We start from the raw sequence: 17,193 nt of genomic DNA, 5'->3' as shown, positions 1-17,193 counted from the left end.
AAAACCCTAGTCATTGTTATCCACTTCGTCACCAACGATGTTAGGATGAAACAGTTAAATTGTCTTTGGCCCCTCCCAGTTAGGGGGAGTGATGAGATCTACAGCAGAGTCTGTTTTCTGCCCCTCTTAATTGGCCCTCTTTCTGGGACTCACCCACAAACAGGACCAAGCCTGGCTTGTTGAGGAGTGACGGACTCCATCCTAGCTGGAGGGGTGCTCTCATCTTATCTACGAACATATACAGGGCTCTAACTCTCCTAGCTCCAACATGAGAAAGGGTGCAGGCCCGGCTGTTAGCCAGCCTGCCTGCTTAGTGGAGTTTGCCACTAGCACAGTCAGTGTAGTGAGCTCAGCTATATCATCGACTGCATCCTTATGTAATACATGTATCACTAGCCACTTGGTTTACATACTTATCTCATATGTATATACTGTACTCGATATCATCTACTGTATCTTGCCTATGCTGCTCTGTACCATCACTCATTCATATATCCTTATGTACATATTCTTTATCCCCTTACACTGTGTATAAGACAGTAGTTTTTTTGGAATTGTTAGTTAGATCACTTGTTCGTTATTACTGCATTGTCGGAACTAGAAGCACAAGCATTTCGCTACACTCGCATTAACATCTGCTAACCATGTGTATGTGACAAATAAAATTTGATTTGATTTGATTACCAGATCTAATGTGTTATATCACTCCTACAGTTCCACAAACTTCAAAGTGTTTCCTTTCAAATGGTATCAAGAATATGCATATCCTTGCTTCAGGTCCTAAGCTGCAAGCAATTAGATTTGGGTAAGTCAATTTAGGCGAAAATTGAAAGAAATTGTCTGATACTTAAGAGGTTTTAAGAACAAATTCTTATTTACAATGACGGCCTACCCCGGACAACGCTGGGCCCATTGTGCGCCGCCCTATGGGACTCCCAATCACGTCCGAATGTGATACAGCCTGGATTTGAACCAGGGACTGTAGTGACGCCTCTTGCACAGATGCAGTGCCTTAGACCACTGCGCCACTCAGGAGCCTGCTCTTCACAACTGGCTTGGTGTGTTTGGACCATGATAGTTCATTGGTGATGTGGACATCAAGAAACTTGAAGCTCTCAACCATGCTCCACTACAGCCCCGTCGATGAGAATGGGTGCGTGTTCCGTCCTCCTTTTCCTGTAGTCCACAATCATCTCCTTTGGACTTGGTCACGTTGAGGGGGAGGTTATCCTGGCACCACACGGCCAGGTCTCTGACCTCCTCCCTATAGGCTGTCTCATCGTTGTCAGTGATCAGGCCAACCACTGTTGTGTCATCGGCAAACTTTGGCATTTGTTATGTTAGCTTGAAAGCTTGTGATTTGTACTCGTCGGGAATGTTCAATGTCAATTAGCTAGCTAGTTTCTAACATAACAGCTTCCTAGTTATCCGTAGCAATCCGATTATGTTGACAATTGTGTAGGTAGTGTCTTATTGAACACGTTGAGAAGTAATTATCAACATTGTCAAAATCTATTTTGACTGCAGCTTTCTTCTTCGTTGGGAAAAAGACATGTAATTAAAAGAAACGGACAGGGACCAATGGCGATCATCAATGGGTGTAATTTGACATCAAGAAATGCCAATATCAGAAAACGCCCCAAATTGCGTTCTGCAATTACACTCTTCTCGTTTAATGCCCTGTGCGTGTAATTCGTCTTCTTCACCACAAGGTGGCTGGTGTGTAATAAATGGTGGCACTAGAACTCCCTTAAAACCCCGTATGTTATTGTTGTAGGCCAGCTAGCTACAGCGCTTCGTCGCCGGTAAAATTCTGCCGCACCGAGGGATTTTAATCCACTCTGATTCCCCTCAGTTAATACTCTGTTCGCCTGTTTACGAGACTTTGGTTTTATATATTTTACCATGATTAGAAAGTAGATAGTTAAGTCTTTAATTCTGAATTTTAGAGTCATCACTTTGTCGGGACAGGAGCAGCTAACAAGTCAGCCAGCTAACTAGTTAGCTAGTCAATTTAGCTAATACATTTTTTTTCCCCGATCAAGACGTCGATTGATACCACGGCTGTCATGGAAGACAAATCTTTTACGAAGGAATTAGATCAATGGATCGAACAACTAAACGAGTGTAAACAACTTACGGAGAATCAAGTCAGGAGTCTCTGTGAGAAGGTAACTTCACCTAAACCCAATTTGTTAGATTAGAGCTGAAATTATTGTTCGACGAGATTAGTTGGCTAGTTTAACGGTAGCTAACAATAGGTAGCTAGCATAGCTAACTAACAGTAGCCAGCTAGTTTCAATGCATACTTGCTAACGATTTAGCTAGCTAAAACTCGTTAGCATGAACTGGGCCTAACCATTCAGCTAGCCAAACTGAAGCCTATATGGAATGACTAAACAATCCAGATGATTAACACCATGATGACTAACCACAGTTAACGTACTTATTCAGGACGCTCTTCAATCCAATCAATATTTATGGGTGTGCAAGGCTAGCTATCTGATCAACGATTTCGCTGGTAGGACAGGGCGTTCTGTTAATGATCTAGCTAAATGTACGTTGTCGTTTTGTGTTTTCAGGCCAAGGAAATCCTTACCAAAGAATCAAATGTGCAGAAAGTGCGATGTCCGGTCACAGTTTGTGGGGATGTTCATGGGCAGTTCCATGACCTCATGGAACTCTTCAAGATTGGGGGGAAATCTCCTGACACCAACTACCTGTTCATGGGGGATTACGTGGATAGAGGCTACTACTCAGTGGAAACTGTCACACTTCTCGTCACATTAAAGGTATGCTTTTCACAACTCACTTTACACAAAGGTGTCTGGTGCACCAGGTTATGATGATACTTCACTGTTGCTCAAGCAGCTAAGACCTGTATATGATGACAGATTACTTTTGGTGAAATGTTACAGGTCCGTTACCAAGAACGAATCACAATTCTGCGAGGAAACCACGAAAGCAGGCAAATCACACAGGTGTATGGCTTCTATGATGAGTGCTTGAGGAAATACGGCAATGCCAACGTGTGGAAATCCTTCACAGACCTGTTTGACTATCTCCCACTAACTGCACTTGTAGATGAACAGGTATTTTTGGTTTGAGCTTTCCTATTAAATCTGTATTTGTACAGTTTCACCAACTCAATATTTGAATTGTCAATGTTTAATGGAATTGAGTATGTTCTGTTTAAATCCTCCACACTAACTGCTGATTTCTAATCCAAACTGTACTTTTGTATTGCCAGATCTTCTGCCTACATGGAGGTCTCTCTCCTTCTATAGACACTCTTGATCACATACGGGCTCTGGACCGCTTGCAAGAGGTCCCACACGAGGTAGATATTATGTTGCACAGAGCATAGGTGTCATTCTCAAAGTCTCATGGCGCATCAACATTAACTGTGTTCCTTTTATTTCAGGGTCCAATGTGTGACCTTCTGTGGTCAGACCCAGATGACCGTGGTGGCTGGGGCATCTCCCCTAGAGGTGCTGGCTACACCTTTGGTCAAGACATCTCTGAAACCTTCAACCATGCCAATGGACTCACCCTTGTGTCCCGTGCCCACCAATTGGTTATGGAGGTACAATATCATTTGTTAATCTGCTATTACATTTTCAATCAAAGTTGTATAATACTCTGAGTCAGTATTCACATTTTCCCCACCTTGGGAGAAAACACAGGATTTCAGACTGCCAGCAAAAAAAGCCCTATTTACATGTTGCTTATGAGTGCATTTCACACTACTTTGGGATTATGATTGGTTTGTAAGGCTCCTATGAATATCCTGCTTAATGTTTGTCATCGCAAATCAACTGCATTATACTTCAACCAGAAAGGTTATTTGGCTACATTGCTAGTCTGTCAAGCTTTAGCATTCTAACTAACAGCGGCATTCAAAATAGGCATTTTGCAATGATCAATCAAATAATCTTAGCGACCATTCAATAACTAATCTAAATATCTAGGCAAAATTGAATGTGCGCAGATGGCGAATGGCATTTGGGTTCCCATACGGTGGCCATTGTACTTGTTTATGACGTGAATGGCGACTATGTATTTCTTTCTAATTGTGATTACCATGGAGGTTTGGAGACCTGCCACATCATTAGGATTGTATATTAATACAAGGGTGCAAACAATGCCTTAAGACTGGTTCTTAATTGTTTTTCTTCAGGGATACAACTGGGGCCATGACAAAAATGTTGTCACAATTTTCAGTGCACCAAATTACTGCTATCGCTGTGGCAACCAGGCAGCCATCATGGAGCTGGATGATACACTCAAATATTCTTTGTAAGTATGAGGATGTCTAGTGACTTTCCTACTATTTAAATTGGGTAGATCAGACATCCAATGTTTGTTTTCTGTTGCTCAACACTTGTGCAATCTGACCAAATTGTTCTTCTCAATCCCCTTCAGCCTACAGTTCGACCCGGCTCCTCGACGCGGAGAGCCTCATGTGACTAGACGCACCCCTGACTACTTCCTGTAACTGTTTGAAGCCATCCTTGTTCAAGTACTACACATCTAGATTTGAATATACTGTACAAGAGGGGTTTAATAAATGCATTCTACAGAAGATAATGGTATAGGAAACCTACAAAATAGTAGCAAGAACCCCCTCTGCAGTTTAGAAAATGCTGTCATAATGCTGTGCTGATAAACATTTGCAATACATGTTTAACTTTTTTTTTTTTTTTTTTTTTTTTAAAGTGATTGAAATATGAAAGTACCAACATGGACCAAATGTGCCATAAAATCTTAAGACATGTAAAACTTGCCTTTTTTTTTCACTTCAATAGAATACTATTTGGCCAATGTTGCTACAGATTGTACGCAAGATGTGATAACCAAGTATTTTGTGGCCATCACAAGAAAGCCCCATACAAACTAGCCCATAGATTTAACTAACCTGTTCTTGTTGACAAGTTCTTCATTTCGGCATACATTTTTTTTTTAGCACTGTTAGTTTCCAGTTGGTTTAAAAAAATAAAAAGCTAACAAAGATTAAATCTGTTTTGTACCACTCTGTGGTTCCTCACAATCTTAACTGCTGCATATCTAGCATTTCCAAGCACCTTTTGCAGGAACTAGTTTCTAAAATGTGACTAAAACAAAGCTCTACACACGCAAGAGACATCTCACTTGACACAACATGAATGTAATATCTTTCTGAATTCTCTAGTTTTTATAGAAGCAGGTCCTTTTTTTCACTTAATTGAGAACGAAGAAAGTATCTCCAACAGGTTAGTTAAATCTATGGGCTTGTTTTGTATGGGGTTTTCCTGTAATGGGCACAATCTTTGGTTGTAAGACCAGCTAATGTTATCTGTAGCTACTCAAACTGACTATGGTATGAAATGTTTTTTTCTTGCTAGATTGTAAATTTAGATTCCTAAAAGTCATTTGGCTTCTTAGACCAAGTGGCATTCATAAAGATGACTTGCTCTGCTGAACATCTCCGCAACCTTATAATTTGAATAAAGATAATGAACATTTAACGGTCCTCTTCTTGTCAGCTATCACTCGGGTCAGCTTTACAGTTTCCTGTTTCAGTTAGTAATGAGGCTGGAATAAGGGTACTTGAGGGCTTTTTACATTAAGCCACACTGAGCTGGGGTAAGTTTCACCAAATGATGAAAAGGACAATGAAATTAAAATATCTTTTCACACGGAGGCTGAAACTTTGCTGACCCTATACTGTTTCCTGACTATCAAGTTACCACACTGCTTTTTGGCTATACCCTTTTCTCCATTTATCGCAATCGAGGATTGTAGGAGTTGGCTTTGCTATAGCCATGGTTATAAGTACCAATCAAGTGCCTTGCTAGCAAAAGTGGAAATAAAAAAAACACTAGCAGGAACTAGCAAGCCCTGAGCACGGTTGTGGTAAAATGTCCTTTATCCTTTATGTCCTTTAAATGTCCTTTATCAGACTAGCATATGGCATTTTCCGTAAACACACCCATTTCAAGGTGTGTTTACGGACATATTCAATCAATCCCTATACCAGTCTGCTGTTCCCACATGCTTCAAGAGGGCCACCATTGTTCCTGTTCCCAAGAAAGCTAAGGTAACTGAGCTAAACGACTACCGCCCCGTAGCACTCATATCCGTCATCATGAAGTGCTTTGAGAGACTAGTCAAGGACCATATCACCTCCACCCTACCTGACACCCTAGACCCACTCCAATTTGCTTACCGCCCAAATAGGTCCACAGACGATGCAATCTCAACCACACTGCACACTGCCCTAACCCATCTGGACAAGAGGAATACCTATGTGAGAATGCTGTTCATCGACTACAGCTCGGCATTCAACACCATAGTACCCTCCAAGCTCGTCATCAAGCTCGAGACCCTGGGTCTCGATCCCGCCCTGTGCAACTGGGTACTGGACTTCCTGACGGGCCGCCCCCAGGTGGTGAGGGTAGGCAACAACATCTCCTCCCCGCTGATCCTCAACACTGGGGCCCCACAAGGGTGCGTTCTGAGCCCTCTCCTGTACTCCCTGTTCACCCACGACTGCGTGGCCACGCACGCCTCCAACTCAATCAAGTTTGCGGACGACACAACAGTGGTAGGCTTGATTACCAACAACGACGAGACGGCCTACAGGGAGGAGGTGAGGGCCCTCGGAGTGTGGTGTCAGGAAAATAACCTCACACTCAACGTCAACAAAACTAAGGAGATGATTGTGGACTTCAGGAAACAGCAGAGGGAACACCCCCATCCACATCGATGGAACAGTAGTGGAGAGGGTAGCAAGTTTTAAGTTCCTCGGCATACACATCACAGACAAACTGAATTGGTCCACTCACACAGACAGCATCGTGAGGAAGGCGCAGCAGCGCCTCTTCAACCTCAGGAGGCTGAAGAAATTCGGCTTGTCACCAAAAGCACTCACAAACTTCTACAGATGCACAATCGAGAGCATCCTGGCGGGCTGTATCACCGCCTGGTATGGCAACTGCACCGCCCTCAACCGTAAGGCTCTCCAGAGGGTAGTGAGGTCTGCACAACGCATCACCGGGGCAAACTACCTGCCCTCCAGGACACCTACACCACCCGATGCTACAGGAAGGCCATAAAGATCATCAAGGACATCAACCACCCGAGCCACTGCCTGTTCACCCCGCTGTCATCCAGAAGGCGAGGTCAGTACAGGTGCATCAAAGCTGGGACCGAGAGACTGAAAAACAGCTTCTATCTCAAGGCCATCAGACTGTTAAACAGCCACCACTAACATTGAGTGGCTACTGCCAACACACTGTCAATGACACTGACTCTACTCCAGCCACTTTAATAATGGGAATTGATGGGAAATGATGTAAATATATCACTAGCCACTTTAAACAATGCTACCTTATATAATGTTACTTACCCTACATTATTCATCTCATATGCATACGTAGATACTGTACTCTATATCATCGACTGCATCCTTATGTAATACATGTATCACTAGCCACTTTAACTATGCCACTTGGTTTACATACTCATCTCATATGTATATACTGTACTCGATATCATCTACTGTATCTTGCCTATGCTGCTCTGTACCATCACTCATTCATATATCCTTATGTACATATTCTTTATCCCCTTACACTGTATAAGACAGTAGTTTTTTGGAATTGTTAGTTAGATTACTTGTTCGTTATTACTGCTTTGTCAGAACTAGAAGCACAAGCATTTCGCTACACTCGCATTAACATCTGCTAACCATGTGTATGTGACAAATAAAATTTGATTTGATTTGATTTGATTTTCAAGGATGAGCATAAAAGCATTAAATGGGGAGAAGACCACTAAGTCTGGCCATGTGAAGAAGTGCAGCTATAATGGGGGGGTAACTTTGGTCAGGGCCACCCCAACTGGCACACCATGAACAGAGGGAAGTTGATGGCCAACAATTTTGTAGCCGTGGTAATGGCCAAGCCCGTTGCTCTGTCGCTGCTAAAAGGTGGCCTCAGATCAGTCGTTGGATGGGGTGTTGTCCTCTTCGTTATAGCTACAGGGATGGATGTTGTCCTCTTCGTTATAGCTACAGGGATGGATGTGCAGGAGTCAGGGCTTTGGGTCAGGAATCCTGGGTGCCTCACCGTATGGTCTGGTGGGCATCACAGCGAGGGTGGAGGTCAAGTGTCCGTATGGTGCAAGGGACCTTAACATTGAAGAGGCAGTGAAGTCGAAGGATTTTTATATCCAGGAGGAGGGAGGGTCTTAGCCTCTGAAGACCATCCTTACTGGCACCAGGTCCAAGGGAAGATCCACATCACTGGAAGGCACACTTGCTTCTTCATTGTGTGGACCACCAAAGCCTCCATCACCATCCCCATCCAGTGTGACAACCTCTGGCGGACTAAAATAGTTTTCAAGGACCACATACTCCCAAAATTGGCACTGTAACACTGAACATCTGTAAATATCTTGTATTTTGGCACAAATAAGTTTTTGTTCTTACCTTGATTTTATTCCAATCATTTTTTGTGTGGGGGGCTGCATTACCATTCGTTGCGCCTCCTGTATCTGTTTTCAGGGAAGCCAGTGATCCAAAAATATTCCACAGTTCATACACACACTAGGCTCACAGAATAGGTTATATTACATACAAGTTTTACATACAAAGACTGGTCTGAGTGGTCTCAGTTTCATTCAGTAGTACAACACAATTCACATTGTATTTTATCATGGGCACAGTGGGAATTTATATATGTGATGTTTAAATAATTTGTTGTTCCCTTTGTTGTGTAGAGCTTCCTTTTCTGGTAAATGCAGGATGGGAGAGACATCACCTCCAGCAGATCTCCTTGCTGAGGGTGGTGTTCATCACGCACTGCTTCTCGTGGGGTGAGCCTCATGTTCTAAAATCAAATATTAGTCACATGCACCGACTACAACAGGTGAAATGTTTACTTACGAGCCCCTAACCAACAATGCAGTTTAAAAAAATACAAATAAGAAATAAAAGTGACAAGTAATTAAAGAGCAGGAGTAAAATAACAATAGCGAGACTATATACAGGGTGGTACCAGGTACAGAGTGAATGTGCGGGGGTACCGGTTAGTTGAGGTAATATGTACATGTAGGTAGAGTTATTAAAGTGACTATGAATAGAAAACAACAGATTAGCTGCGGAGTAAAAGAGGGGGGGCAATGCAAATAGTCTGGGTAGCCATGTGATTAGATGTTCAGGAGTCTTATGGCCTGGGGGTAGAAGCTGTTAAGAAGCCTCTTGGAACTAGACTTGGTGCTCTGGTTCCGCTTGCCGTGCGGTAGCAGAGAGAACAGTCTATGACTTGGGTGGCTGGAGTCTGACAATTTTTAGGTCCTTCCTCTGACACCGCCGGGTATATAGAGGTCCTGGATGGCAGGAAGCTTGGCCACAGTAATGTACTGGGCCGTACGCACTACCCTCTGTAGTGCCTTGCGGTCGGAGGCCGAGCAGTTGCCATACTAGGCAGTGATGCAAACAGTCAGGATGCTCTCGATGGTGCAGCCATAGAACCTTTTGAGGATCTGAGGACCCATGCCAAATCTTTTCAGCCTCCTGAGGGGGAATAGGTTTTGTTGTGCCCTTTTCACGACTGTCTTGGTGTGCTTGGACCATGTTAGTTTGTTGGTGATGTGGACAACAAGGAACTTGAAGCTCTCAACCTGCAGCCCCATCGATGAGAATGGGGGCGTGCTCGGTCCTCTTTTTCCTGTAGTCCACAATCATCTCCTTTGGTCTTGGTCACGTTGAGGGAGAGGTTGTTGTCCTGGCACCACATGGCCAGGTCTCTGACCTCCTCCCTATAGGCTGTCTCATCGTTGTTGGTGGTCAGGCCTACCACTGTTGTGTCATCGGCAAACTTAATGATGGTGTTGGAGTCGTGCCTGGACGTGCAGTCATGAGTGAACAGGGAGTAGAGGAGGGGACTGAGCACGCACCCCTGAGGGGCCCCTGTTTTAAGGATCAGCGTGGTGGATGGGTTGTTACCTACCCTTACCACCTGGGGGCGGCCTGTCAGGAAGTCCAGGATCCAGTTGCAGAGGGAGGTGTTTAGTCCCAGGGTCCTTAGCTTATTGATGAGCTTTGAGGGCACTAATGGTGTTGAACTCTGAGCTGTAGTCAATGAATAGCATTCTCACATAGGTGTTCCTTTTGTCCAGGTGGGAAAGGGCAGTGTGGAGTGCAATAGAGATTGCATCATCTGTGGATCTGTTAGGGCGGTATGCAAATTGGAGTGGGTCTAGGGTTTCTGGGATAATAGTGTTGATGTGAGCCATGACCAGTCTTTCAAAGCACTTCGGCTACAGACGTGAGTGCTACAGGTCTGCAGTCATTTAGGTAGGTTACCTTAGTGTTCTTGGGCACAGGGACTATGGTGGTCTGCTTAAAACATGTTGGTATTATAGACTCGGACAGGGAGAGGTTGAAAATATCAGTGAAGACACTTGCAAGTTTGTCAGCGCATGCTCCCAGTACACGTACTGGTAATCTGTCTGTGAATGTTGACCTGTTTAAAAGGTCTTACTCACAGCGGCTGCGGAGAACGTGATCACACAGTCTTCCGGAACAGCTGGTGCTCTCATGCATGTTTCAGTGTTATTTGCCTCGAAACGAGCATAGAAGTAGTTTAGCTTGTCTGGTAGGATTGTGTCACTGGGCAGCTCTCGGCTGTGCTTCCCTTTGTAGTCTGTAATGACTTGAAAGCCCTGCCACATCCGACGAGTGTCAGAGCTGGTGTTGTACGATTCGATCTTAGTCCTGTATTGATGCTTTGCCTGTTTGATGGTTCATCGGAGGATATAGCGGGATTTCTTATAAGCTTCCAGGCTAGAGTCCCGCTCCTTGAAGGCGGCAGCTCTAGCCTTTAGCTCAGTGTGGATTTTGCCTGTAATCCATGGCTTCTTCCATGGTTGGGATATGTACGTACGGTCACTGTGGGAACAATGTTGTCGATGCACTTATTGATGAAGCCAATGACTGGTGTATTCCTCAATGCCATCGGAGGAATCCCGGGAACATATTCCAGTCTGTGTTAGCAAAAAAGTCCTGTGACTTAGCATTTGCTTCATCTGACCTTTTTTTTTATTGATGCTTCCTGGTGCTGATGCTGGTGCTTCCTGCTTTAATTTTTGCTTGTAAGCCGGAATAAGGAGGATATAATTGTGGTCAGATTTGCGAAATGGAGGGCAAGGCAGAGCTTTGTATGCATCTCTGTGTGGAGTAAAGGTGGTCCAGAGTTTTTCCTCTAGTTGCACATTTAACATGCTGATAGAAATTTGTTAGACAGATTTAAGTTTCCTTGCAATAAAGTAAAATACAGATTAAAACGCTCCAGGTAGATATGTGGACTACAGCTTATCATGAGATACTCTACCTCAGGCGATCAAAACATTGAGACCTCCTTAGATATCTTGCACGAGCTGTTATTTATAAAAATACATAGTCTGCCGCCCCTTGTCTTACCAGACGCTGCCAGCTCTATGTTCATAATGTTGTCGTGAACGACTCTGTGAAGCATAAGATATTTCCGTTTTGAATGTCCCGTTGGTAGTTTAATCTTCCACGTAGGTCATCTATTTTATTTTCCAAAGATTGCCTTCCATTCTGCTAGCAAACGTGCAGTGGGGGTTTATTCGATCGCCTGAGAATTCTCAGAAGGCAACCCGCGCTCCAGACCCTTTTTCTCCGCCTTCTCTTCACGCAAATGACGAGAATCTGGGCCTGTTCCTGGGAAAGCAGCATGTCATTCACGTCGGACTCGTTAATGGATAAAAAGGATTCGGACAGTTCGTGGTGAGTAATCGCAGTTCTGATGTCCAGAAGTTATTTCCGGTCATAAGAGACGGTCTGCCATGTCTCCAGACGTGAAGATCTTAAACCCTGAATTGTGGTCAATGGCTTTGTCCGACACAGATCCTGGATACAGATCACTGCAGTATATTATCACCACATTAGTTGCACAGTAGGTTTGCTTCTGCAGATCTATCGGACTTGGAGAAGCAACTTCTATGTCAGTACAGTCAATGACCATCCTGCAGTTTCTTCTGGACCCCTGAAAAGTCACAGACAAGCACGTTCTTCTCCCGACTTGGAACAGTCTTTGTGATGTTAATGAAAGTGATGGTAACGTTGCTGACAGTGCTTGCACAACAATGGAATAGTTGCAAGTTGGTGTAGCTGTGACGCAACTTCATAAGCGCCATAAACACTTGATCCTCAAATGACAGCATCTCGACCCTCCACAAGGCAAAGTAGACAACCCATTCCTTGTAACGTTCCAAGTATTCAACAACGATGTTGAACATGTCTTTGTCTGGAAGTCCTGTTTCCATCCTAAGTACTTTATCAGACAGCTGTGATGCTGAATACCTGTTGCAGGTATACAGCTGATTCTCCTGTGCTAATGTTTCCTCAAGATGCCTCAGTGAGAACATACTGCAACTGTGCAGACAGCAGCTTCCTACACTTCGTCTGCCTTGGTGGAATTGTCTGGACCTTCCTCTTCTGCCATGGTGGATGAGTCTGGATCCTCCTCTTCCTCCGTGGTGGATGAGCTACCTTTTCTGGTAAATACAGGAACATTTGTCTTTCCCAACAGAAAATGGCAGCTGCAGACCCAAGTGTTTTCGGTTAATGCCTGAAAGACACTTTTTAAAATTTTACTTTACTAGCTAGCTAGGTTGATTACTAAATGGTAACATATATTTAAATACAATGACCCACAGACTTGACTATAGTAACAGTAAAATAGACTGGGCTATGGTCTATCTGCACATCTAAAATCATACTATGAGGATGGGACATTACTGCTGAGATGGAGTAATTATCTGGAATGCTCAACTAGATGATCAGGATAGTGTAGGTTGCTATTTGCTCGAAGAGGTGGAGAATTACGATGAGCAATAAGACTTTACTTTGAATTCTCAAAAGGAAAGTTAAAACCCTCAGCCATGAGGCCACTGAGGAGAGTCAGCAGTGATAGGGGGATCACCTGAAAGGGACTGACATGCAGGGATGTAAACATAAGGATTTTGGGCACTGGTCAACAGACCACGATTTCTACATTCTGGTCCCAAATCTGTGGCATGCAATGTTTATAAAGGCAAAAAATCACTGCTGTGTCAGGCTATTTGGGCACATTGTCTACTAGCCCAGTCTGAAAAGTACTAGACTCTGGCTAACTTAATTTCCATCCCTGCTGACATGTATAACTGACTTCACAGGTCCTTTGATTAGTCATGTACAACAGATGAACTTGTGGTACAAACCATGTGCATTTTGTATGGGAAGACATTGAGCCCACAAGTCATGTGTGAGAAAGCTAGCCAACCTGGAGATACAGTGGGGAGAACAAGTATTTGATACACTGCTGATTTTGCAGGTTTTCCTACTTACAAAGCATGTAGAGGTCTGTAATTTTTATCATAGGTACACTTCAACTGTGAGAGACGAAATCTAAAACAAAAATCCAGAAAATCACATTGTATGATTTTTAAGTAATTCATTTGCATTTTATTGCATGACATAAGTATTTGATACATCAGAAAAGCAGAACTTAATATTTGGTACAGGAACCTTTGTTTGCAATTACAGAGATCATACGTTTCCTGTAGTTCTTGACCAGGTTTGCACACACTGCAGCAGGGATTTTGGCCTACTCCTCCATACAGACCTTCTCCAAATCCTTCAGGTTTTGGGGCTGTCGCTGGGCAATACGGACTTTCAGCTCCCTCCAAAGATTTTCTATTGGGTTCAGGTCTGGAGACTGACTAGGCCACTCCAGGACCTTGAGATGCTTCTTACGGAGCCACTCCTTAGTTGCCCTGGCTGTGTGTTTCGGGTCGTTGTCATGCTGGAAGACCCAGCCACGACCCATCTTCAATGCTCTTACTGAGGGAAGGAGGTAGTTGGCCAAGATCTCGCGATATATGGCCCCATCCATCCTCCCATCAATACGGTGCAGTCGTCCTGTCCCCTTTGCAGAAAAGCATCCCCAAAGATTGATGTTTCCACCTCCATGCTTCACGGTTGGGATGGTGTTCTTGGGGTTGTACTCATCCTTCTTCTTTCTCCAAACACGGCGAGTGGAGTTTAGACCAAAAAGCTCTATTTTTGTCTCATCAGACCACATGATCTTCTCCCATTCCTCCTCTGGATCATCCAGATGGTCATTGGCAAACTTCAGACGGGCCTGGACATGCGCTGGCTTGAGCAGGGGGACCTTGCATGCGTAGTGTGTTACTAATGGTTTTCTTTGAGACTGTGGTCCCAGCTCTCTTCAGGTCATTGACCAGGTCCTGCCGTGTAGTTCTGGGCTGATCCCTCACCTTCCTCATGAGCATCATTGACGCCCCATGAGGTGAGATCTTGCATGGAGCCCCAGACAGAGGGTGATTGACCGTCATCTTGAACTTCTTCCATTTTCTAATAATTGTGCCAACAGTTGTTGCCTTCTCACCAAGCTGCTTGCCTATTGTCCTGTAGCCCATCCCAGCCTTGTGCAGGTCTACAATTTTATCCCTGATGTCCTTACACTGCTCTCTGGTCTTGTCCATTGTGGGGAGGTTGGAGTCTGTGTGGACAGGTGTATTTATACAGGTAACGAGTTCAAACAGGTGCAGTTGATACAGGTAATGAGTGGAGAACAGGAGGGTTTCTTAAAGAAAAACTAACAGCTCTGTGAGAGCCGGAATTGCTAAAGCTTCTTGTCCCTTTGGAAGGAGAACCGCCTTCCCAGTCTGAGGTCCTGAGCGCTCTGGAGCAGGTTATCATCAAGGATCGCTCTGTACTTTACTCGGTTCATCTTTCCCTCGATCCTGACTAGTCTCCCAGTCCCTGCTGCTAAAAATATCCCCACAGCATGTTGCTGCCACCACCATGCTTCAGCGTAGGGATGGTGCCAGGTTTCCTCCAGACGTAATACTTGGCATTCAGGCCAAGAGTTCAATCTTGGTCTCATCAGAACAGAGTCCTTTAGGTGCCTTTTGGCAAACTCCAAGTGGGCTGTCATGTGCCTTTTATTGAGGAGTGGCTTCTGTCTGGCCATTCTACCATAAAGGCTTCACTGGTGGAGTGCTGCAGAGATGGTTGTCCTTCTGGAAGGTTCTCCCATTTCCAAAGAGGAGCTCTCTTAGTGACCATTGGGTTCGTGGTCACATCCCTGACCAAGGCCCTTTTCCCCCCTATTGCTCAGTATGGCCAGATGGACAGATCTAGGAAGAGTCTTGGTGGTTCTGAACTTCTTCCATTTAAGAATGATGCAGGCCACAGTGTTCTTGGGGACCTTCAATGCTGTAGACATTTTTTGGTACCCTGCCCCAGATCTGTTCCTCGGTACAATCCTGTTTCAGCGCTCTATGGACAATTCCTTTTTGCCACAACTTTGGAAGTATGCTTGGGGACATTGTCCAATTGGAAGACCCATTTGCGACCAAGCTTTAACTTCCTGACTGTTGTCTTGAGATGTTGCTTCAATATATCCACACAATTTCCCTTCCTCATGAGGCCATCTATTTTGTGAAGTGCACCAATCCCTCCTGCAGCAATGCACCCCCACAACATAATGCTGCCGCCCTCGTGCTTCACGGTTGGGATGGTGATCTTCGGCTTGCAAGCCTCCCCCTTTTTCCTCCAAACATGACGATGGTCATTATGGCCAAACAGTTCTATTTTTGTTTCATCAGACCAGAGGACATTTCTCCAAAAAGTACGATCTGTGTCCCCATGTGCAGTTGCAAACCGTAGTCTGGCTTTTTATGGTGGTTTTGGAGCAGTGGCTTCATCCTTGCTGAGCGGCCTTTCAGGTTATGTCGATATAGGACTCGTTTTACTGTGGATATAGATACTTTTGTACCTGTTTCCTCCAGCATCTTCACATGGTCCTTTGCTGTTGTTCTGGGATTGATTTACACTTTTCGCAGCAAAGTACGTTCATCTTTAGGAGACAGAACACTTCTCCTTCCTGAGCGGTATGACAGATGCGTGGTCCCATGGTGTTTATACTTGCATACTTTTGTTTGTACAGGTGATCGTGGTACCTTCAGGTGTTTGGAAATTGCTCCCAAGGTTGAACCAGACTTGTGGAGGTCTACAATTGTTTTCTGAGGTCTTGGCTGATTTCTTTTGATTTTCCCATGATGTCAAGCAAAGAGGCACTGAGTTTGAAGGTAGGCCTTGAAATACATCCACAGGTACACCTCCAATTGACTCAAATGATGTCAATTTGCCTATCAGAAGCTTTTAAAGCAATGACATAATTTTCTGGAATTTTCCAAGCTGTTTAAAGGCACAGTCAACTTAGTGTATGTAAACGTCTGACCCACTGGAATTGTGATACAGTGAATTATAAGTGAAATAATCTGCCTGTAAACAGTTGCTTGCAAAAATTACTTGTGTCATGCGCAAAGTAGATGTCCTAACCGACTTGCGAAAACTATAGTTTGTTAACAAGAAATTTGTGGAGTGGTTGAAAAACGAGTTTTAATGACTCCAACCTAAGTGTATGTGAACTTCCGACTTCAACTGTATGTGAATGGACAAAGTAATTGATCACCTAACACCATTCATTCGTATGTGAAGACTCCAATTATAACATATGCTGACTTTCCTGGTACAACCAATATTCGATACAAACCGGTAATTGTTGTTAAATATCCAACAGGAGTTGCTAGATCAGTCAGTTTCCAGAAAGTTAAAGGCTGTAGACATGTGGATTGAGTTCACATCATGTTCTTGCAAGCCTTGTTGATACAAGCACAAGTCAATCAGATGGTCATGGGGTTAGCCCAGGGAAGAACAATGGCCCCTTCTCATTGAAGCCACGTAAATTCAAGGGTGACTTCAGTACTGCAGGTCATAGTTGCAGGCATTGTTTACAGAAAACTGTGTCCACCAATTCAGTGAATGGAAAAATGTAAATCTTGTGGTCAATCTTTGTGTAAATAAAAATATATTTACGCTATCATGGTACCAATAATTGTTTCTAATATATCAGATGTATGTCCTTGAACCGATTATTTTAAAATTGCACAAAGTAGAGGATAATGTAGTTGCTACTGGCAGCATGCAGTACCACGGTCAGCCTTCAATTGGAGCTATTTAATGAGAGGTGGCAGCACTGAGCCGAAGTTCAAAATCTACCTCTTGGAGTAAGCTCAAACTGCGCATGTTATGTCTCCTTGAGACGCCAT

General features: G+C 44.0%; 1 protein-coding gene across 1 annotated transcript; it reads left to right on the top strand.

The window, feature by feature from the left end:
* The first annotated feature begins 1,750 nt into the window (after window positions 1-1,750).
* On the top strand, window positions 1,751-5,507 carry LOC112248938 (serine/threonine-protein phosphatase 2A catalytic subunit beta isoform). The gene is made up of 7 exons (XM_024418403.2): window positions 1,751-2,171; window positions 2,583-2,792; window positions 2,919-3,092; window positions 3,251-3,340; window positions 3,425-3,586; window positions 4,181-4,299; window positions 4,426-5,507. The coding sequence occupies exons 1-7, from the start codon at window positions 2,070-2,072 to the stop codon at window positions 4,496-4,498; spliced, it is 930 nt and encodes a 309-aa protein (XP_024274171.1). The 5' UTR covers window positions 1,751-2,069; the 3' UTR covers window positions 4,499-5,507.
* Window positions 5,508-17,193: the final 11,686 nt, after the last annotated feature.

The sequence above is a fragment of the Oncorhynchus tshawytscha genome, linkage group LG04 (genome assembly GCF_018296145.1).
Source record: "Oncorhynchus tshawytscha isolate Ot180627B linkage group LG04, Otsh_v2.0, whole genome shotgun sequence".
NCBI lineage: Eukaryota > Metazoa > Chordata > Actinopteri > Salmoniformes > Salmonidae > Oncorhynchus > Oncorhynchus tshawytscha.
The sequence above is the reverse complement of the archived record's forward strand: the minus strand, read 5'-3'. Positions and strand labels throughout refer to the sequence as shown.